Source organism: Channa argus, chromosome 6, assembly GCF_033026475.1.
Source record: "Channa argus isolate prfri chromosome 6, Channa argus male v1.0, whole genome shotgun sequence".
NCBI classification, from domain to species: domain Eukaryota; kingdom Metazoa; phylum Chordata; class Actinopteri; order Anabantiformes; family Channidae; genus Channa; species Channa argus.
Window position 1 is genome coordinate 5,393,930 of NC_090202.1, and position 22,860 is coordinate 5,416,789.

Consider the following 22,860-nt stretch of genomic DNA (forward strand, 5'->3'; position numbering starts at 1 on the left):
AGTGATAAGTGCGTTTTGTTGCATTGTATCCTGCAATCCATCTCCTGACCCTCTGGGCTTTGCCTTAGACACTCAAGGAGAGACTGAGTCAGCATGAGAGCCCCTCAACAAAGAATTATGAGAGGTGATAAAACAGCCTCTCGACAGATTGTTCACAGTAAAGGGACAGTTGTACTTTGCCTCTCAATGGAATTTCCAGCTTTCTGGTTTGTTTAACAAGCCTTTGAGAGCGTTATAATTTCTCTTTTTTTTAAAAAAGAAATACTGTATGGAAGCAGACGTATTCTTTAAGCCAAGCTGAATGTAATTTTCGGTTAGATCAAGGGAGAATTCAGCTAGCCTGTAAAGCAATGGGGTGCTGTCCAGTATGAATCGTATCTGTCCAATATCAGCCTCATATATTCTGGCCTACACAAGGCTCAGGTAATTCTCTGTGCGGAGACAAAGACTTGCCAGGCGTTCATTGTTTTTGTTCAGAAAGTGATGCAGGATCAACACCTTGTGGTAGGATGAAGAATGACCACAGTTACATTTGTCCTACAATCCCTCTATCCCTTCATTATCTGTGACCACTTATAGAAATCCTGTTCAGGGATACTATAAGGGGCGTGAGAGGGCAGGGGGACTGGAGCCTTTCCATCTATCATTGGGCGAGAGATAGGGTACATTCTAGACATGTCGCCATATACACAGACAGACAACCATTCAGACTCACACCTACAGGCAATTTGGAGTCACCAATTAACCTAACATGGATGTCTTTAAAGTGGGAGGAAAGCAGAGTACCTGGAGGAAACCCACACAATCACAGGGAGAACAAACTCTACACAGAAAGGACACAGCCAGCCAGGGATTTGAATCACCACGCTGCCCTTGAAGGAATAATAAAGTTCCTAAACAACATTGGTTTCTATAACTCACAGAATTTGTAACATTAAGTCCACATCTGGAATTATTTTAACATTTAAAAAAGCTTCAGACAAAAAATGAGGCATCTCTGTAACCCGACTTCTAGAGGAAAGAGCAAAGTAGGAATACTGCAGTGTAAAAATATGGAGCTGCATTAAACATATACAATAAACTAAGCATTGGCAGTATTATATGACACGCAAAGTATGAAAAGTAAAAGTAGACATTAATTAGAATGGGTCATTTAAGAATTGTGTATATACAGAATTATTTGGAATTTAATTAGCCTCTTACATACAAAGCATAGAATGAATCCACAGCTAGACTTGCAAGTAAATGTTCACAGCTTTATTAACAGTTGAATATACAGAAAATATGTGAAAACAATATGTTACAGTAAATTTGGGAACGCTGGAGCATCAAAAGGGGGCGTATCGATCAATCTGGGCTCGACTAGTTTTGCCTACTGAATCCAGTTTACTTGTGAACTTGCGAAAAATAGATTGACCCAAAACATCCATTCTTAGCTTAGCTTTGTGGAAACCTCATCATATGGACTGTCTAGCATCTTTTGGAAGTAAGTCTTAATAGTATAATGCAGACGAATATAATAACTGCAGCTCTGAAGTAAATCCCGATATTTGCTCGGCTTATCTTTGGGCAGCCACCTAATTTTCACTCTAGCTAGTTTTGCTTTGCTAACACTATCATTAGCGTTAGCATTTAGCTAGCGATTCTCCTGTTTTATTGTTGAAAATATTCTCTCGCTTGGTTACATTGTGAATAGTTTTCATCTTCATTTAGTGTCATATAACATCAGAAAGCTAAAGTAGTGTTAAATCGCAGGGAGTATTACCCCAGCTGGCTTTTAGGTTACCGTTATGTGGTTTGTTTACAACCGAATCACTTAAGCTAACATTAACGCTACAACGTTTGGTTTCAAGTTTCTGCAACTTGAGCGTGTTTTTAAATTTCGTTTATGAGTTGTTGTAGCTGGTAACGGTGGGCCAATTTTACATACTGCAGATTAGTTTAACAAATAGAAATCTGGCATGCAACCTGTAAAATAGTAACGTAAAATTCTCTCTAAAAATGAAGTGGTAGTATGAAAAAGCAAAAGCAAACAAAAAATATTGAAAATTGCACTACAGTAATACATGTACATTTTACGTTTACCAACATTTCCATTTTAGATGACCCACTTGATAAACCACCATGCAGAGGTTGTTCATCATGTCTAACGGAACCTTACATCAAGTGTGCAGAATGTGGACCCTCACCTTTTCTGCTCTGTCTCCAGGTAAGTATAAAGTGACAAATTATTTGAAAAAGTTATTCTTAAACAACACAACTGTACTTCAACTTTTTTGTTTTATTTTAGTGTTTTACCAGAGGATTTGAATACAAGAAGCATCAGAGTGATCACAAATATGAAATCATGGTAATTATGAACACATCTATGTCATCTGTGTCTTACACACACAGTCACTTTCACTCTCTGTCAACATGTATCCTTACTTTTCATCTCTTCATACAGACATCAGACTTCCCTGTACTGGAGTCTGGATGGACGGCACAGGAAGAGATGGCCCTGTTGGAGGCAGTGATGGACTGTGGATTTGGAAATTGGTTAGTGGTTTGACAGTTGATACTGACTTCAAATTCAAGGATGTTATGTACCATGTTGAACTAAAAATGTAATGTCTTTGGACATAAGTATTTTTGAATATAATGGAGTCACAGATTAAGAAATCATGACCTAACTGGATGGGCTTGAATTACAGTATGACAAATTCTGTGAACTTTCAATTATGATATGGGTCTTTGAACCAGTCAAGTAAGCACTGTGGGACCTCATAACAAGATACTGGATATCTATGCCAATACTAATATGCAGATGTAACTATTGGGATATAGCACTGTGCAAACGTTTTAGGCACTAAATGTAATACAAGGGTGGATTCCAAAAGTCAGTTAACCTTACACAGTGCTGTAAACCAAAAACGAAATCAAGTTAATATTTGAGGTAGGCATGCTTTGCCTTTAAAACAGCACTAGCTGTCTGCAGTATACTTGTTCACAGCTATATATCATTTACTCCGCAGGTAACATCTTGGAGAAGTTAGTCTATCTCAGTGTCTTCCTTCTCTTCATGTAATCCCAGAGTAATGCAGTAATGTTCACATCTTGGTTTCTGATATGCTGTGGGAACCACAGCATCTGTTGTAGAACTCTTTGTTCATCCTTGTATGTTTTGGATTATAAGAGCATGTCAAGACTGATTAGATGCCTCCCTTGTGCTATTGGGTGATGAACAAGAATATTTAGACATAAAGTTCTTTTTTCACAGAAATAGCCAAAGCAATAATCCAGAAATAGGTTTTTAAAGCAGTGTCACGGTTCTCTAGTTTGTCCACCAGAGAATGGTGACATTTTATAACTTGAAATGTCCTGCCCAATATTTGTTTTGGCCTTATTGTTAATAAAAAATACACAAATGATATTCAGAGAAAAAAGAAAAATGAGTTTTAGGCTGTATTAAGGGCGGAAGTCCTCCAGTGGTAAATCTCCCTCTATGAGAGCAAGTGGCGTTAAACCTATGCTTACTGAGACAACACACCCACTAGTGAAATAAAATACGCTGAGGATGTAGAAAGCAGTTTGGAGAATAAAGTCTGCTCCTTTGATTTGGCTGTACACTGAAGACATTTGGCTTTGAGATCAAAACATCAATATGAGACGGAATGTACGAATTACATCTTTTTGAAGATTTTTTTTACATCTAGCTAAAACATAGCAACATTTTGTATCCGTAAATTTCAACTGAACTGAAGCAAAAGTATTACAAATTCAAAATGAGCTAATATTTTCCATGAAATTGTAAAATGTCTCAGTCTCAATATCTGACATATTTTTTATGTTCTATTGTGAAAAAAATATGGGTTCAGGATTTTATTTACGTTTTACACATCGTCCCATTTTATTTTTCAATTGGGGATGTACTTAATTTACTTTAAAATATCTCTACCAATACTTTTGCTCACTTAAAAACATAACTAGATGTGACTGTCCAATAAGAGCTAACATTTTGAAATTTCTGGGCTGTTTGTAAAGTTAGATTTAAAGAAACTTTAGGCGAATACCATGTCACATGTTTAAAAGACATTATGTAATCTTAAACCAGTTCTTTAAGGAACCAGTACCAGTTCTTTAAGGAAAACTGATATATTTATTTAATGGGTTATGTAAAGAAAATTGATATCGACATATTTATAATTATCAGATTTCTAACACTGAAGTATGTCTTAAGGTTCGCTTTTTTGTTAATATTTAGATGAAAACATAGTGAGACAAACTGCCATAGTGTACTGAACCCTTTGATGTGTTTACAGTATCTACAACCCATTAGATTTATTCATTTACTAAAATCTTTTTTTGTTTCATTTCTCTTGTCCAGGCAGGATGTGGCATATCAGATGCGCAGTAAATCCAAAGAGGAATGTGAGAGTCATTACATGAAGAATTTCATAAACAACCCGCTCTTTTCCTCCACTTTGCTCAGTCTGAGGAAAACCAGAAATTCTCGCTTTGCAGAGGGTGCTATACCTTTTAAACGTCAGTACCCATGTTATCAGCCTTTTTCTTCAGTAACATGACAGGATGTATAGGAAAAATAAAAGCTATATATTCTGTGCTCACAGATCCTGTTGCATTTTAAATGCATTGGTTAAATTATGTATGTGTTATGTACTAACCCTCAGTCTGTATTAAACCGCACTAACCCTAATCAAATCTCATTTCAACCCTGAAAAGCACAACCCTGACTATCAGAGGGGCTGGGAACTTGTCTTGGTGTCTAGTTGGTTTCAGGCATCTATCTGTCACAGTGTTAGAAAAACTCACATGTCTCACATGTCTTTACTGTCTATGAGTTTCAATTAGATTATATTTTTCTTGATAGAGAAAACCTTTGCATGTTGTCAACTCATATATTTCTCTGGTGCCACAGCCTCTGATGATCCACCTCGTCCCACGTTTGACTCTGTGCTTTCTCGAGACATGGCTGGATACATGCCTGCCAGAGCAGATTTTATGGAGGTGAGGGGTTACATATGTCCTGTACCTAATGGTTTGTACTCACGTAGACTGTCGCAATGAATAAACATGAAACTTTGTTGATGCCCCATCCAGTTCTTTTTGTTTACTCATTAATTGTTTGTTAATATGAGAACTTGCGTGAGAGGATCGGTTAGATGTGTGCATGTGAACTCAGGTCAATAAAAATAATTGAAAATAAATGAAAATGAAAATAAATGAAAATAATTTCTTACCTCTTATTCAGGAGTTTGACAACTATGCTGAATGGGATTTGAAAGACATCGACTTTGTGGATGATGACTCAGACATTCTGCATGGTGGGGTGAATTTTTAATAGGCTTTGTTTTAATTGTTTTTCATTACCAAACCAACTACGTTTATTACACTCTTTGCCATGTATGTCCTTCTCTTCCAGCACTAAAGTTTGCAGTTGTTGATATATATCATTCAAGATTAAAGGAGCGTCAACGGAGGAAAAAGTAGGTCCCTTCATATTCAGTAATCAGGGGAAAAAGGATTTATTTAAAGTCATGTTATGTCACGAGTTTATCAGTAGATGGCACTATAGCCTTTTAAAATTCTCTTTTGTGTGGTCACAAATGGTCACTTTAATGGACGCTTAATAGAAATGTTCTGCAATGATGGCAGAACCTGGCAGAAGGATGAAAATCTCAATAACCCATCAATTTATGGTAGATCAGTTAGACAAAAGTCATAGCTCTGGAGTTTGGCAAACCAGATTTAAAGCAGTCTTTAAGACGAGGACAAAGGCATGTGGCCTGATGAACCAAATTAAGCTCCTTGGGCTGAACTCCAAGCACTTCTGTATGCCTGGCAAAGATCAGGCACTGACTTTTATCTGGCTAATCCTTTTTCTTCAATGAAGCATGGTAGTGGCAGCATTATTCTATCATTGGGCCTGTGATCAACATGAAAAGGTACTAGTCAGAATTCAAGAACAAATGAAAGCAGCCACATAGGTGAAAAGCTGCTCCAGGGTGCATGACACCTTGTTCACCTTCAGCATGACAGTGAACTAAAGCAAACTGCCAAGACAACACTAAAGCTACTTTATCTGTCCACACTTAACCCACTCAAAGCCCATTTGAGTGACGATTTAGGGTCAAATATGCTGTATCTGTATCAATTTTTGCTGTATCTGTTACTGTGTCTTTGTGATGTTATACTGACAAGTGTGTTGATACTCTTTGGCTAGGCCATATCGACTAAACTATTTAACAGCATCACAAACTAAAGCTTCTAATTGACCATCAATATGTCTTTGAAACATTTTAAAGAAAAATCTTTAACATTATAACATTATCATCTTCATGAAGGAAGAATACTCGTTTTAGATTTCATTAGATTTAGATAGGTGTAGCTATTTTCTGGCCTATTGTAGCCTGTATTTTTAATTTATTGAAAAGAAAAGTATTGCCAACCTGATAGTCAGCTGTCATGCTGAACCTTATTTATTAGAAACTCACTGTGATGCATCAGTCACTAAATCTTTTCTAATGATTCTATATGGGGTGGTATGATTGGCTGGGCAGGCTTGTCTGCTTTCTAGTCTATTCCCCTTTTCATGGTACCTGTGGAGCTCAGCTTACTTGTAGCCTGTCGGAGAGGCTTCTAGGATCATGACTTGGGTCAAGACCACAAGCTGCCACCACTGAACCTCACAGAATGCACTTTTCAGCAAGCCATTATATGGACAGGTCTTTCTGTTATTTAGCTATAGCACTGATATAAACAAGGAGGATAACATAGAAAATAAGCATATTAGTGATGCAATTTTATAGTAACACAAATTGCAGCCTCCAAATGACCATAAAGTTGAATCAGCATCCCTTTTCACTTTGAACCAAAACTGAACATTAGGACCTGTATGAAGGGGAGGATTTATTGCAGGACTGCAACAGTTTTAGTTAAGAGAACTTACTGTAATAAACTGGTTACTGTATTTTAAATATATACTATATTGCCAAAAGTATTCGTTCACCTGCCTTTAGACCCATATGAACTTTAGTGACATCCCATTCTTAATCCGTAGAGTTTAATATGACATCGGCCCACCCTTTGCAGCTATAGCAGCTTCAGCTCTTCTGGGAAGGCTTTCCACGAAGTTTAGGAGTGTGTTTATGAAATACATGATACACAGTGCTCGCAGTCAGTGCTCAAAGGTGTTCTATCAGGTTGAGGTCAGAACTCTGTGCAGGCCAGTCAAGCTCTTCCACACCAAACTCACTCATCCATATCTTTATGGACCTTGCTTTGTGCACCTGAATTCATTTATGTGGATGGGTGAGTGAATACTTTTGGCAGTATAGTGTACTTTATAGATTGTAACAGTCAAAATAATTGCATATGGTTAAATGTTAAGTTTTATTTAGAAAACACAGTTTGTACAGTAATTCATCTAAATTTGCATTGTTTTTTTTTAGGATTATCAGAGACCATGGACTGATCAACTTACGGAAATTCCAAAGTAAGTCCTTTAATGCAACTCACACGGGCTCGGCTGCAACAGTATTCATAGCAGCTCAGCGAGGCATCTGATATCTACCAGCCAAATCACTGCTGAGGGGTTTCTATGGATGCACACAAACAGCTCCCGTGTAATAACCACCGTTAACCTCTGTGGCACCTTGTATAGCAACTGGTGGAGCTCGGGCCGTAAATAAGTAACGGGTTTCATTTGCCAGAGAATGGCACAGCATTGCTTGACTGTAAATAGATCCCCATGCGATGAGCACTGCTGCCATAATGACTGAAATGCAGAGGACTTCATTTATTAAACTACCTGTCACAGGTTAGGATACAGCGAGCTCAGTCAGGAAAATCTTTGCATTTCTTGGGTATTTGCATTAGAGGTCTACCAGATAGCAGTTGGGTGCTATCAAAGCATTTTTCCAATTAAACAGTTTTTTTAAACCATGTTTGACCTACCAGCCCCTCGTCATACCTCTATGTGTTGTTCTGTGAAATTGTCTGCAGTTAAGCAGTTGAAGAGTTTTCCCCTCATGTTTTATTTATGCATCCTCCAGCCTCTTGTTAGCCCACCTCCTTTTTTCTCCTACTTTCCCTTATCTCACCAGTCTTTCAAGACAAAAGGGAACTCGCTGTGGCTATAGAGCTGCAGACTGGTTGTCATGGAGACTGTCAAAGATTGTGTGTCTCCACAGTGTGTGTGGTGCGTGTTCATGTATGTGCCACATTCAATAATGGAAGGAGTATCCAAACCCGGCAGGCTCATGGTGTCACATCTCAGTAGCTGCTAGAAGAGTGTTGTTTTAGCGCAGCTCTCCGTCTGAAGTCCTGTACGGCCTTGTTACATGAAATGATTCAAGTCTATTCTGCAATTGCCAGTTTGCATTCACTGTTTATGTGCTGAAACCAAACAAAGGTACAGTGTTGATGTCACCCTAGAAACTTGGATGCCATTGTGTTGTGTGTCCACTGTTCAATTAAGAGCATGATTTCATGTGCTCGGCCTGAGATGGCAGCTGGTAATTAGCGCTTACATACAGAAATTACACAGACGCGCGCGCGCACACACACACAACCAGGCTTCTCACACCCCGGCAGCTCTCTGTTTTTGACACTTGTCTGTTACTCAGCAACAGGGAAGATGCTTTAAGACAAACACCACAGGCTTGTAGAGTATGTACAGGCTTGTTGAGTGAGTGGTAGTGAATAACACACCAGTGGAGCATTTTACTGTGACAGATCTCATGAGGTAGAGGTTTAGCTTTTTGAAACAAGGTTGCTAGATCTAATAGTTGACATTTTTCCTGTTATCCTCTTAACTAGAATTAGGAAAAGGGAAAAGAAACCTAACAAATACAGTAAATTTAAATGCCTTTGCTCTGATTACCCTTGGCTTTTAGCAGTGAAACTTCAATCTTGTGGCACATTGTGAATGTTGATAATTCAGCCGTATAAAATTAGCCCCAAATTAAGCATAATCAAAGAGATGCACTCCTATACAAACAAATCAGCTTTGATAGCAGGTGATAGTAGTATGTTGTAGAAACAAGTAGAATATGTATGAAGCATTATTGCTGTTAATAAATACACATATGCAAAAGAGGAATTTTACCTAACCCCTATTTTTATACTTTATGTTAAAGTTGTGTCTGAAAATGCGCTATTCTTTGGTTTTTTGCTCTTCAAAGGTATCTTCTTGTCTTGCCGATTTCAGTCTCTAATTATGGGATCTTTACCCACATTTAAATCAGTGTTTAAATCCAATATTTATACAGTTGGTGCCCTGGCCACCGTCTGGGCCTGTTTTAGCCAGCGCAGCGGAGAAGAAGAGTGTAGCATTGCATTCGGTGGGAATATTAGATTTAAATGCTGGTTTCAGCCTGGGAAAACATTCCAAGCAGGCAATAAACATCTGCAGGACTATGAAGAAATTTGAAGATGCACTATGCTGCATGATGAAAATAGATAAAAACATTTTTGATTTGCTTTTGCACAAGGTTTACTCAACGCTGTGGGACTGAAATAATTAATAATCGCAAAAACCACAAATGGGATTTAAAATTAAAATGAGATTTTATCCTTATGAATCAAGGACAGAATATTTGCTGTGAGCAGGTTTCTCATATATTTGTCAGTTTGTCAAACTACAAAATGAACAGTTTATTGTTATATGATAAATGTGTTATACAGTCCGCTCTGCCAAAAATGGTTTGTTAGAGAGAAGAATTGTACTGATAGTGTCACCTTGCTGTTCTTTAGGAACAAAAGAGGGAGTGATAAACTATTTAGTGCAAACTAACCTGCACGTTATGATCTGTCTTCATGTGTTATTAACAGCTCAGTAAATGGCTCAAACAGCAAAAACCCATAGTATTCTGTATGATATGTTTAATGTACAGTACATAGAATAAACATACACCAGAGCTTCGTGAATAAAATCTACAGATCCATTCTATTGATTTGATTAATCGAAATTACAAATACTCCACAGACAGCATCCTCAAGAGATCATAATGCAGGGCATCCACATTAATGCATGTGATAATTGATAGCAGTCATATTTACATGCCCATAAACCCAGAGTTTGATTCAGAGCACCATATTAATGGTTGTTGTCTGGTGTATCTATCTCAGAATCTGCTTGTGTCTAAAAGTGTTTATGGGGGTGGATTTTTCTTTCACATTTCTGTGTTATATTTGTTTGGATCTTCTGCCCACTCTCTTTTCTCCTTCTCCTTGCCTTCTCTTTCAGTGCTGGAGCGATGCTACCCAAAGGAGGTGCAGGAGCTGTATGATGTCATGAGACGATTTGCCAGAATAGTTGGACCGACTGAACATGACAAATTCATCGAAAGTCACGCACGTTAGTATTTGGCGTACATGTGGCACAGATGAACACAGATGATTTCCTCTAGCTCACTGTTAAACACATCCTGTGGTATTTGTGTCAGCAGCCTATACATTGTACGTATGGATTGATGCTAGTGGCTTAATTGTATGTGAAACAATTCACACTACAGCTGAAGTTTCCCAAAACCGATATTTTTGCTCCCAAGTGACTTAGACTCAATTTTATTTACCATTTACCAGAATGTGGGCAAACCAATCACATTTGGGTTTGCACACTTATAAAAACTTTAAAATCAGATCTGGAGCACTTTTAGATTTTGTCCTGAACCAGATTTACATGTCGTCTGTGATAATGTGACTGCTGTCAGAGTGTGTGTGTGTGTGTGTGTGTGTGTGTGTGTTTGTGTGTGTGTTACATCCCACTTTGTACATTTTGCCTATTATTGTCATTCAGTGTTGACATGTCACAGTCACAGAAGACAGTAGAGACAAATTTGTTGGAATGAGGGAGTTTGAGTTTAGTTAAACATTTATGGAGAAGCTTCTGTTCAAACCAAGATTGAAGAAACATATCCTAACATGGGTTTTGAGTAAATTTATCCTATGTTGTTATAAGAATGTGGTTAACATTTTGGTTAAATTTGTGCAGTTTAGGTCCACAGTTGTGTTCTCAGCCATGTTCTGTTAATACCATGTTGAGCTACTCAAATGCAAGTTGATGGAATAGTTTAACCCTTATCAGGGGTCAATGAATAGCTAGGCAGCAAAACTTATCAGGACACTGGAGTTGGATAGATGTCACTAATAAACATGACTTAAAAAAATTGGATATGATAATTTGAATTGTGCATTAAGGCCTGTAATGTGCCTCAGAGTGCTGAACAATTGTGTGTGTGTGTGTGTGTGTGTGTGTGTGTGCGCGTACAGATGAGCCTTTAACTGCTTTCATCTGCTTTTCCTTCCAGTGGAGTTTGAGCTAAGGAGAGAGATCCGCAGGCTTCAGGAGTATAGGAAAGCAGGGATCAAGTCTTTCTGCAGTGAGTTTGCTGTGACATTTTAAACTTTTTTTCTCTCCACATTTCAAAATTGCAAGTCTAAGTAGGGATATATGTATTTATATTCGGACTATATTTATCCTCAGAGCTGTGCTAAACCCCTTTTTGTTTCTTGACTCTGAATTGTTTTAATTGTTATTTGGAGGAGCAGCATAGTGTCGTCAGCTCTTTGAATTATCTGTTTGGAATTATAATGTCTGGCTAGTTTGCTGATAAAAACTTAACCCAATTTTTTTTTATTTAACTGCAGTTTCAGCTACTGTTGGATTAATACAAGAGAATAATTAAGCCTCACTAATTAATTTTAAATATTGTAGTCTCACCTGAAATCCGCCGATCTATATATTTTGAGAGTGTCATTACTCTAAACCCAGGCATCCTACTACCTCAGTTTTCAAAGCTTTTTATTGTCATTGTCATATTTCTTAGAAATAATATGACTAATTGGACCTATGTGATATTATAACAGGCATATTTCACCATTTTATGACATTTTATATATACGTTAATTTGCTGAGGAAGTTATTTACTAATAACAATGATGTTTTTTTTGTAGCTGATTCGAACCTTCTTGTGTCATTGTGGCTCTGTCTGTGTAACTCTTCTCAGGTGCCAAGGTGTATGAGCGTGTTAAGCGACTGCGTGAGGATGAGAGAAGGAAGAGGACCATGCTGTGTGATGTGCTGCAGTACATCCAGGATGGCAGAGCCTGCCAGCAGTGGCTCAGCAAACAGGCTGCAATGTGAGATTCCAAACTTCCTGCTTGTTACCCAATGTGTAATAGACAGGCTGGTGGAGTCCTGCTCCCCAGAGATGCTGACCTCTGTCATTGCACTCCACCAGCAGGCATGCTGAGATGAAATAGAGCATTTGTATCACTGTGCTTCCCACTTCCACCTCAGTCTCTGCAATATTTTTAGTAATTTCAATGTGCCACTGCTTTTTTTTTTTTTTTATCCACGGGTGTTATCCAAGTTCTGCTAATTATTCCTTTTAACTTTAAAAAAAAAAAATGTGTTAAATGCAATGAGATATCTTTTTTGGATGACAATCATAGAGTGAGAATAGTGAACGAAGACCAGAGATGCTGTGTGTGTAAGTGGCACGTGTGTCAAAATAAGACAGAAGAGATGCTGACACTTACCCTTCTGATTACAGAGATGCTGGCATCACTCCATCCGTCACAACAATCACTGTGTCAGGTACCAAGCTTTTTCTCCGCCTCTCCTTCTGTACTCCTCTCCTCTCAGTTGTCCTGGCATGACCCCCAGGCACAGTCACATGAATGCACTCCTCCATAAATACACTGGAAAATAAGCACCTCCAAGTATTTTTATGTTGCTGTTTTGCTTTTTCAAATTAGCCTCCTTTCCTAAACCTTCAGAGCACAAATGGGATGCAAACTGCCACGCGGCTATATTTACACAATATGCACAGCGTAAATATTTTGTCCCCTGTCTCTTCCAAGCAAAGGAATTAACTGTATGTTGTTAGCCTGCTATTATGTCCTCTGTGTGGACGAGTACTGGGGTGCTGCATGTAAAGCGCTTTGGATAAACCATTTATACCATTTAACTGCATGTTTGTTTGACTGTCTTTGAATTTGTCTTTGAACTCTCTACAGCAACAGGTAGGCGAAGCGCCCCTCCTCTCAACCTGACAGGACTGCCAGGGACAGAGAAGCTCAACGAGCGGGAAAAAGAGGTATAAAGGCAAACACAGGAAAACTGTTCAGTTCAATAATCCTCCTACAGACACTAAAACCACAAAAAAAAAATCTTCTCTACTCATGTTTAGTGTCATTCTGCAACCTGGATTAGCTCGTTCCCCTGGACTGTAGACCCCTGTTGTTGTTCAGTCACGATTTAAAAACCTCTGCTGTTGTTTAATTACTATTAAAAACAGACACACTACTCGACTTAGCGACATTACACATTCCTTGTCTATGTGTGAATACATTGAAGAAATATCAAGACACATTAGAGCTGCAACCTAAGGATTATTTTTCAATAACTCTTTGGAATTTAAAATATATAAAAATGTGATCAGTGAAATACCTGCAAATGTCTCTTGTTCACCAGATCAAAAAGTCAGTGGGATTTATCCTTTGACTGCTAATGTCAGAAAATTTCAAAGCAGTGAATCTCACAGTTATTAGATATTTCAGTCAAACCAAAGTTTTGAGCCAACACACCAACATTGCCGTCCTTAGAGCCACACACCGCTGGCGAGGCAAAAAATATGAGTCAGTCGTGTTTTACTAATCTGATGCTGATGACATGCAGATTGCTGCTGCAAAGACAACTAGCAGCAGGCATTTGGTTGCACTTTCATAGTAAAACTGTCCCTGTGTTACATTTCTGTGGACTTGCAGTATAATGTACACATAATTAATAAATGCGCACGTGTTGAGACACAGGTAAACCTACAAGATGGACACTGCAGTAACTGTAGTGGAAAAAAAGGTGAAAAAAAGCGTCCTCAAATTTGTGGATGCAGCCTTTTGCTGTTCGACCAGGGCTTCAGACACCGTTAAACAATAAATAAAAGACAAAACAAGAAATCATTGCATACGTTTTTAAATCCCTGTGTCTCTTTCCCTTGTGTTTGTTTTCTGTGCTTGCAGTTATGCCAGGTGGTGCGGCTGGTGCCGGGGGCTTACTTGGAATACAAGCAGGCTTTACTAAATGAGTGCAGACGTCAGGGTGGGCTGCGGCTGGCTCAGGCCCGAGCACTGATCAAGATAGATGTCAACAAGACCCGTAAAATTTATGATTTCCTAATCAAAGAGGGTTACATCACAAAGGCGTAAGACCATTTGATTTGACCACAGAGAACAGATTATGGTTCGTGGTTCTTTTTATTCTAGTATTGTAAGAGCATACGACCCTGTTTTGTAAGACGTTCTGGTTTATGCTGCTTCTTCAAAATATTTTAACATTTGTAATGTCCTTTGGGTTTTGAGTCTTAAATGTCTTGAAATGACAAATGTCTGTTTGTGTTATATTCTGTCAGAAAAAAGAGAACAGGACCTCATATCAAAAGTTTGTATTTATTTCTTCTGTCATAAAAATGTTTATGAAAAAATAATTTGTGTACTGTATGGTATTACTGTTACTGTTCATTTGTTCTTTTCATATATAATTTTTGTTTTCCCAAAACAGACAAAAATCCCCTAAGTCACACACAAAAGAACAGAAGAAAAACAAAAAAAAACATATTAAAAGAAAAAATAACCAAAAATAGAGACAAAATCAAATTTCCATGCATCGTCATATGCTGCAGTGTTCTGTTACAAATTGCAGTAAGTCATTTTTTAAGTTATTTCAGTAAGTTACAATAATCCTCCTTAACTTGAGGCTGTAAATAAAAACCTTGTGCAAATTTCTATAATCTCTATTATTTTACCTTAATATAAACCTTTTAAGGAGCTTTTTTTGTTTGTGAAATTCAGACCTGCAAAATAAATTCTCAAATGTTTTAAAGGTAGAACTGGTTTGCACATTATTATTTCATAACACAAATGATCTTGATATAGCTGATAACAGTAAGCTAGAGTCAATGCTTATTATTCCGACCTGATATCAAACAACTGGTAACTGCCTTTACAAGAACCTCTGAAACTATTACAGCAGCTTTACACTCAGTAACAGCAACTGGTTGCATACTTGTGTTGGACTGTACAACATAGATTATTATACAGTAGACTCATAGATGATTGGTAACACTGAGGGGTGGTCACATCACATTGTAGAGTCTAAAAATTCAGCGTGATCAGTGCTCAGCTGACAAGATCAGTCTTGTCAGCATTTCTGAATGATGTTCCTCAGTGATGCAGACGGTTGAATGCATCAGTAGCTCAGTCCCCTTCGGTCTCAATCTGTGAAAGTGGGAAAAGTGTAATGAATGTAGCACCAGCAGGCAGGAGGCAAGCTGCGGCCTCTGACAGGCTTATCAGAGCGGAGACCAGCCACTGCGCCATCCTCAGCTAACAGCCTGATTATAATGGCAGATTCAACCTTTGATGATAAGGTCGACACACTGTGACGAAGCGTCTGTACCTGAAATGCAGGGGGTTGGTTCAGGATTTAAGAGGATGTTTCTTTACTCCTACATCAGAGTGAAAGTGCTCCTTTCACATCTGCTCATTTTACAGGACACCATTTTGCTTTGGCCACTCTTGGCATCTTTACTTGAGACGCTGTTCCACTCAGCCTCGACAAATTGATCTGTCTTCACTCCCTTTATTTCCTGTTCAAAGCTTCAGCTCTTGTGGCTGCGTATTGTGGCAACTGGTGTTCAGTCGGCTTTTGAAGCACATGAGAAAATGTGACCTGAATTTTATTGATGTACAAGCGAGGCACTAATATTTAGCGCAAACTAAACTGACTGAGAGTGCAACTGTAACTTGGACCGTAAAGAAATTACAGTTATATAGAGATACCAGAATACACAACAGCTATAGCTTGGCAGTTTGTGTTACAGCCTGTTTCACAGATTGATGACTAGATGTTCAAATTCTAACCTTGACTGTTAGTGGTCAACTTTTTCTGAAAGACTTTGTGGGTTCTTCTCTCTTTTGCCACTGACGCAGGAAGGTAGAGCAGTTGTCCACCAATCTTGCAGTTGATGGTTCAATCCCCACCTCCTCCGGTCACATGTTGAAGTGTCCTTAAGCAAGACACTGAACCCCAACTCCCGGTGAGCGTTGGCCAGCTGCATAGCAGCTCCCCCATCGGTGTATGAGTGTGTGTGATTGTGAGTGTGAATGGGTGAATAAGAAGCAGCGTAAAGCGCTTTGAGTGCCAACAGGTAGAAATAGGTAAATACAGACCATTTACCTTTTTCTTGAGAAGATGGATACTTCTGGCCAGTATCGACTACTTCCTACCACATCAGCATTCTGCCATCTTTGTCTGCAGCAAGGTTCTGCTTGTTTTTTTATTGTATAGATACAGTAGTGTAGGGGATCTCTTTCCACCTAATTGAAAAACTTCATCAGAAAGAGAAAACATATCTTGAAGTTAAGTCAATATTTGTAGTTTTGAGTTATGGGTTTATGAGTTCATAAAACTACATGAGAATAGTATGGCTACAGTTGGGATGTAGTGATGTCATACAGATGTACAGATGAATGGGCTATTCTGATGGACCACGTTATATAAGTTTAATTGGTCAGGTGGTATTTAACTAATCTACTTCCTGAGCTGTTAGAGAGGGTAGGAGTGTGTCTAATGTTGGATCTAAGGGAAGCCATAATTAAAGAATATAAAAAAGACTCTTTCATACTGACAGTACAGAGGTATGAGACCCTGAGACCCTTCAGTGCTGCTCCCTTTTTACACTGCAAATTGTATTAATGTGGTGCAATAGGTAGTAGACTGTGTATGTATCAGCTGTTGATGAGGTCAGTAACAGTGGGGCTGGAATTGTCCTTGTAGGTGAGGTCGTTAACCAAAATATGGCTCTGACAATGGGAAACAACACAATAAAAGATCTTTTAATAACCTTAGTGCAAAAATTACAAAAGAAGATTTTTTTTTTAACACACCTGTGGGCTCAAAAAGAAATAATCTTTTATCTAAGAAAATTGACATTGCCACCTCTGGCTTAGCTTAATCAGAGCCAATTAAGGGCATTATCACTCGCCATTAAATGGTCTGCAAGAGCTTTTACTCTGCATGCTGCTTAATACTTAGTCTACTATGTGTTTTGCACAAGCTAATTTTTCTCACTTAGTTCAGTTGCTTTGAGCTGCAGAGGCCAGGTTTGGGTCAGGTTAAATTGTCTGAGTGTTATATTAGTCTCGACAGCTTTATTTCTTTCTTCAGGGAAGTGTGCCTCAGTCTGTATCTCCTCTGCCTTAAGAGGAGGGGTGTGAAGGAAGACTTTCAAGTCGAGTCTGTGCTGCATTGATATTTTTATTTGATGCATAATATGTTTAAAATTGTCAGTTAAGTTGAGCGGACTCCACCTCTTTCCCCCGGCACATGCACAAGTGCCATGGCCTCTCTCTGTCCCTGCAGAGTGTGTGCTGTAGTCACAGGGGCAGCAGATGGAGCAGATGTTAACGTCAACACTCTGCATGTGTGCAGAGATGCAGCATTTCTCAACTCGCCCACACACACCATCTTCTCTCAGACACTGCCTCTCCATCTCTGCAGTCATCTCAGACTTCCCAGAAAGATACATTTCCTGAGGATGAAACTTGTGTGGCGTTGTTGATCTTACAAACATTACATACTACTCATAGTATGTGGGAGAGTGGGAAATGTAAAAAAAACAAATTTGCATTGTAATTATTGATGGATTGTTGTGTACATCATGGTAATGTTGCAGCTGGTAAAGGTGTAAGTACTTCTACTTCATGTACTTCACTACAGGTGCTACATGTCACCCAGGAGATCAAAAAAGTATTATACTGTACCTATGTTATAACACTACATTATCAGTCAATCAAACTTTATTTCTAATAGCACCTATACTGTGGGCAAGTAATTCAACAACAAAAGAAATTATATGTGATATAGCAATGAAAATCATCACAATGATAAAAGAATTCTGGACAGGGGCCAAGGAAAAAAACAATAGTAACTTTAGGCAGCACTGTATTAAAAACAGACCTTATTGTGCAGTGGAAATCACTGCATGGCCTCAGGAAGACCCCTGAAAACCACTGTGAACAAAGTTTGTCTCTGCTTCCACAAATGTCTAAACTCTTCCAAGTAAAGAAACAACCATATATAAACAACATCCAGAAACACCACCAACTTCTCTGAGCCTAAGATCATTGCGCTGAGGTGAAGTGTAAAACTTTCTAATGTCTAAAATTTTAAATTCTCAAAAAATATAGACGCTGGGGACATATTTTGCTTTTATAATTTCAAGCAATCAAAAATTTAACCTCCCCAGTTTCCAAGACTTAATTTGTTGTTTAAAAAAGTGGTAATGCAACACAGTGGTGATATCAAATTCACAACGAGCAAATCCAATTTCTTAGTTTTAACATTAGGTATAGATGTAGAATGGTTATTTATTTACATTTTACACAGCATCGCAACTTTTCTGGAAATGTGTATATATTTGTATAATATATTCACAAAGTGTTGCCTCATTTTTAGTGTGTCTGACAACTTAGAGTAAATTTTTAAGAAAGGATTTAATTTGGACAGAGATAAAGTTGTACTTTGCTATAAGGACTAATTACGAAAAGCTGTCTTACGGCCACGTTAAAAAATCGAGGTATTTAACCATAAACATACTAATAACTGCAGCGTGGTAAAAAAGTACATTTCCATCTGAAATATATCAGAAAGTTTTTCAAGTGCAGCACTGGAGTAAATGTACTAAACTGTGGTTTCTTCTACTGTAGATAATTTGATTCACATAAATGAAAGATAATGTGCTTCTTTTTCATGATCTGATTATTTTTGTCCTACAGCGCACAGAGAGAAAATAGCAAACAAGGTACAGAGGAAATGATCTCCACTAAGATATGTTAATCTGCTGCCAGTTCTCTCTATTTGGTGATTTGGTTATTTTGGTGATTGTGACAGCTTTAACATAGACATTTGTTGTATGAGTAAAGTAAAAGTAGGGCACCACATTGTGAAAATTAAGAAAAAAAAACACTTCTGAGAGAGATCGATCCATTGGTTTCAGAGCTTCTCCTCTGTCGGTGTCATATTGATTTCTAACTTTGCTGCTATTTCAGGGAAAGGGGGGAAAAGCTGTTGTGTCCTTTCTAAAAGGAATAACTCCAGCACAGCACACACACACACACACACACACACACACACACGCCCTGTTTTGGCCATTATTTCTAGGGAGTGATTAACACAGAGGTGAACCCATCAAAACAAGAGGTTACCTTGGCAACCAGTTCTGTGGCATACTGAAGTCTGAAAGGGAGAGTGGTGGTGGAAAGGAGGGGCAGGGGGCAGCTCTGTGGGGACACACACACACACACACACACACACACACACACACATCGTGTTGCTCATGCTCATCTGCTGGGCAGAGGAGTCGTGACTAACCAGAGCAACACACAGAATTGAAGTGTGCTGTAGCCCTCCCCAATCCACCCACCCACCCATCTGTGTACGTGGTTTTTCTCACTGACTCACTTTCATGGAGGAAAGGGAGCATTCAGCACACAATATCACAAACACATTGTCAGAAAAAGGATGTGAGGCCTCCACTGTATTTCTTTCTTTCTTTAGTGGTAGAGATCAACGAGACGAGTGTGTGTGTGTGTGTGTGTGTGTGTGTGTGTGTGTGTGTGTGTGTGTGTGTGTGTGTGTGTGTGTGTGTGTGTGTGTGTGTGTGTGTGTGTGCGAGTTTGAGATGCTGCGGAGGCATCTCAGGTCTCATTCTTTAACACAGCAGCACATGTGTTTGTTTGATGTCTGAGCAGGACTTATCAGAGTGACGGGGATGCTCCACGCTGGGCTCACACACCTCGCTGCTCTCACATGTCGCCACAGCAAACACTTAGATCCCATGGCTATTTACTGCCATCACAGCTGGTGCGATGGAAAGGATGTGGTGTCAGCACCCCACTCACTGACTCTGGTGAAAGTCCTTCTTTCCATTCTACACATCTTTAGCAGCCCAGGGCTCATCGGGGAGACCGAGGTAAACACTACCAGTCAGGTTAGATCATCTCCACACATGGTGGGTTCCCTTCGTTGGGATTATCACTCCTCACATTATTAGCAGGTGACACAGGATGTCCAATGAACTGCTGACACTCCTCGGGCATGAGGGAGGGAAAAGTGATGACGTTTCCCGAAAGCAGCACAAATGTTCAGGGACGGCCTGGTCTCTCTCTTAGCTTGTGCCAATATTTCTAGACACCACTAATGTTTTTTTTTTGCCCCAGCTTTCGCACCATGACTTCAGCATTCTCCTTGGAATGATTTTGGGCAGCCTGAATGCGATGCCCAGGCTTATATTTTATTATCTAGATTGATAGATTACGAGCAGCTTTCAGAAATTGTAAATAAGCAGCCGTTAACTAAACATCCCACGTTACTGAGTGTCCACACACTTGAAGGATGTGCAAAGAATTTTCCACTTAAATCACTGTGGCAGCCCCCTGCACTGTCGAGCCCATCACTTATCTTGTGTTACAGGCAGTCGGGGTTAATCAATGTCACCACTGGCTCATTCAGAGCAGACAGCTCCTTCACAACTTGGCTGCAGGTGCTTGTTATTACGGCAATGGTGTCACTGTAAATTTTCAGCCTCCACAGCAGACTGCGGAGCCATATTAAACGGGAGCGTCTTCCCAGAATGCCTCTGACTCATCTGACATTTCAGTCTGAACCACAGTCCCTGTCTCTGCAGCCTGCAGCTCTATCTCCCCCCCCCCCCCCCCCCCCCATTTCTTCCCATCCATCTTTCTCTCACTGTTTCACATCAAGGTTACCACTACTTAAACATCGGTCATCTTTTTTTTTTGCTTGTTCCATTTACAGACATGTTGTGTTTCCTCGTCTTTTTACACATTCATCAGGTGAATTTCAATCAACATGAGCTCTTGCAGTATTTCTGCTTTGCATTTATCCTATAAAAGGATTCATAGCTTTTCAAGCACGGGGTCAGAACTCAGTATCTGTCCACCCTTTATATCTCCAGAGTGCAGAGAAAACTACCCTTGAACCATTTTTGCTTGGTACCGCTGCTGTTTGTTTTCAGCTGATTGAATTTGGAATGTAATTAGCAGTGACTGTGTAGCAGAGGCCGTGGGTTTATGGATGGCATTATATCTGCCCCTCAGGAGAACCTTTGAAATAGGATTGACTTTAGAAGGCATGTCTAATTATGGTTTCATACATGGATATATTCACTGAGGGCTGCACGAACAGCCCTGCAGACGCAGCTGGAATCTTGAATGTCTCTGACTTGTGTCCATCGATGGCCAAAATGGTCAAAGCTGTGCTTGAGTTAATTGAACCGTTTCTTGCAGGCAGAGCATAATGAGATTTGAAATAACAGAGCAGAGAGTATATTTGTTTTCCATATCGGGGGCACAATTCACAATGTGTGTGTGTGTGTGCTACCGGAGCCAATGTGGAGCGTGATTATACATTGTTTATTGCATCTCCTTCTGTGAGTTTTCTCTCTAATTCAAGACCTGCAACATGATCACACAGGTCTTTGCAAGCATTCAAATAAACCACCCGCATCGGGCATGAATGTATCAGGTGTTCTTCCCCAGGCACTTTGTACGGTGCGACAGGGTTTGCTTTCGAAGGCAGAGGGTGTAAAGCAAAATCCTTTGGGTTTTATTAGCAAATAGTGAGGTGAAGCTTTGGGGCTATTTTGCCTTAACACTAACACACATGTCACACTACCAGACGTGCTACAGCCTGTAGTGCTTGTACTGTATGTAAACCATTATAGATATTAGACTAATAGGAGTTATGCTTCCAGAAGCAAGTGCTTCAAACCTTATTCCGTGAAAGTGACCCTGCTTCTATAATAATCAATCAATCATGGCTTATTATCAGAAAATGAACATGGATCACATTCTCTCAAAAAAGGATCTATAATATGATCTAACTAAAGTAAGAAGACTTCTAATGACTTACAATGTTTATGCTCCACTAACTACTGAGAAAATGCATTAGCAGCATTTGAAGGAAAACAAATGGTCTTGTTTTGAAAGGAGACAGTATTGTGTGTCAGTCAGGCTTCGACGATTCTACTAGAAGACAAGGGCTTGGTTTGTTCTGTTGTTGCCTTTCACCCATAGTTTTCAGCTCCGTGTGCTGGGGAGGTGCCTGATACTCCCACCACTTGTGTATGAGGAGTGATTGATGCCGAAGAATGAGAGCGAGGCGAGGAAATAGCACATTTGCAGAGAGGTTTTCTATTTTTTTTTTTTTTTTTTTTCTATTTCTATTGCCTACCTGCACTCACCTGTCTGGTGAACAGACTCCTCTGATGACCTGAAAAGTAAAAAATATTTACACAGTTGACTTTCGGGTTGTTTAAAGTGGGGTCTTTAGAAGTTAGGAGATCAACACTTCCTCTATTAAATGAAGATTTTGCTTTCTAAACCCATTCCACCGAGCAGAAGTGGAAGGTGGAAGGAGGGTTTTCTTTCTTCCCACAGTCCAAAAACATGTATCAGTTGGTGATCTACAAAGCTCCTACGTCCCACTTACACGTCTTGGCATCTCTTCCCAGGCGGTTTTTCAGCTCTACACACTTTGACACAAGTGACCCTTTTGTTCAAAAGGACTTTCCTCTTTTTGTGGAACTTAGTTTTTTTTTTTCTTTTCCTGGCCATTATTTTACCCCCTAAACTGTCTTTAGTCCTCAGAAGTAAAGCTCTGAGACTCCCAACCCGAACTGAAGAAACCTTTCCAGTCCAGTTGCAGCTGTCACCTTTGGGATAAGTATGACGTTGATGACTTTTCTCCATGACAATTATGGACAGTGGGAT

The 22,860-nt window shown here is 39.3% G+C and overlaps 1 protein-coding gene across 1 annotated transcript; it reads left to right on the top strand.

Moving 5' to 3' along the window:
• The first annotated feature begins 1,355 nt into the window (after window positions 1-1,355).
• On the top strand, window positions 1,356-14,492 carry tada2a (transcriptional adaptor 2A). The gene is made up of 15 exons (XM_067508400.1): window positions 1,356-1,486; window positions 2,103-2,209; window positions 2,291-2,350; window positions 2,447-2,538; window positions 4,367-4,524; window positions 4,919-5,007; window positions 5,252-5,324; window positions 5,423-5,486; window positions 7,452-7,495; window positions 10,250-10,360; window positions 11,313-11,384; window positions 12,012-12,144; window positions 12,561-12,604; window positions 13,027-13,106; window positions 14,029-14,492. The coding sequence occupies exons 1-15, from the start codon at window positions 1,462-1,464 to the stop codon at window positions 14,212-14,214; spliced, it is 1,338 nt and encodes a 445-aa protein (XP_067364501.1). The 5' UTR covers window positions 1,356-1,461; the 3' UTR covers window positions 14,215-14,492.
• The last annotated feature ends 8,368 nt before the right edge of the window (window positions 14,493-22,860 follow it).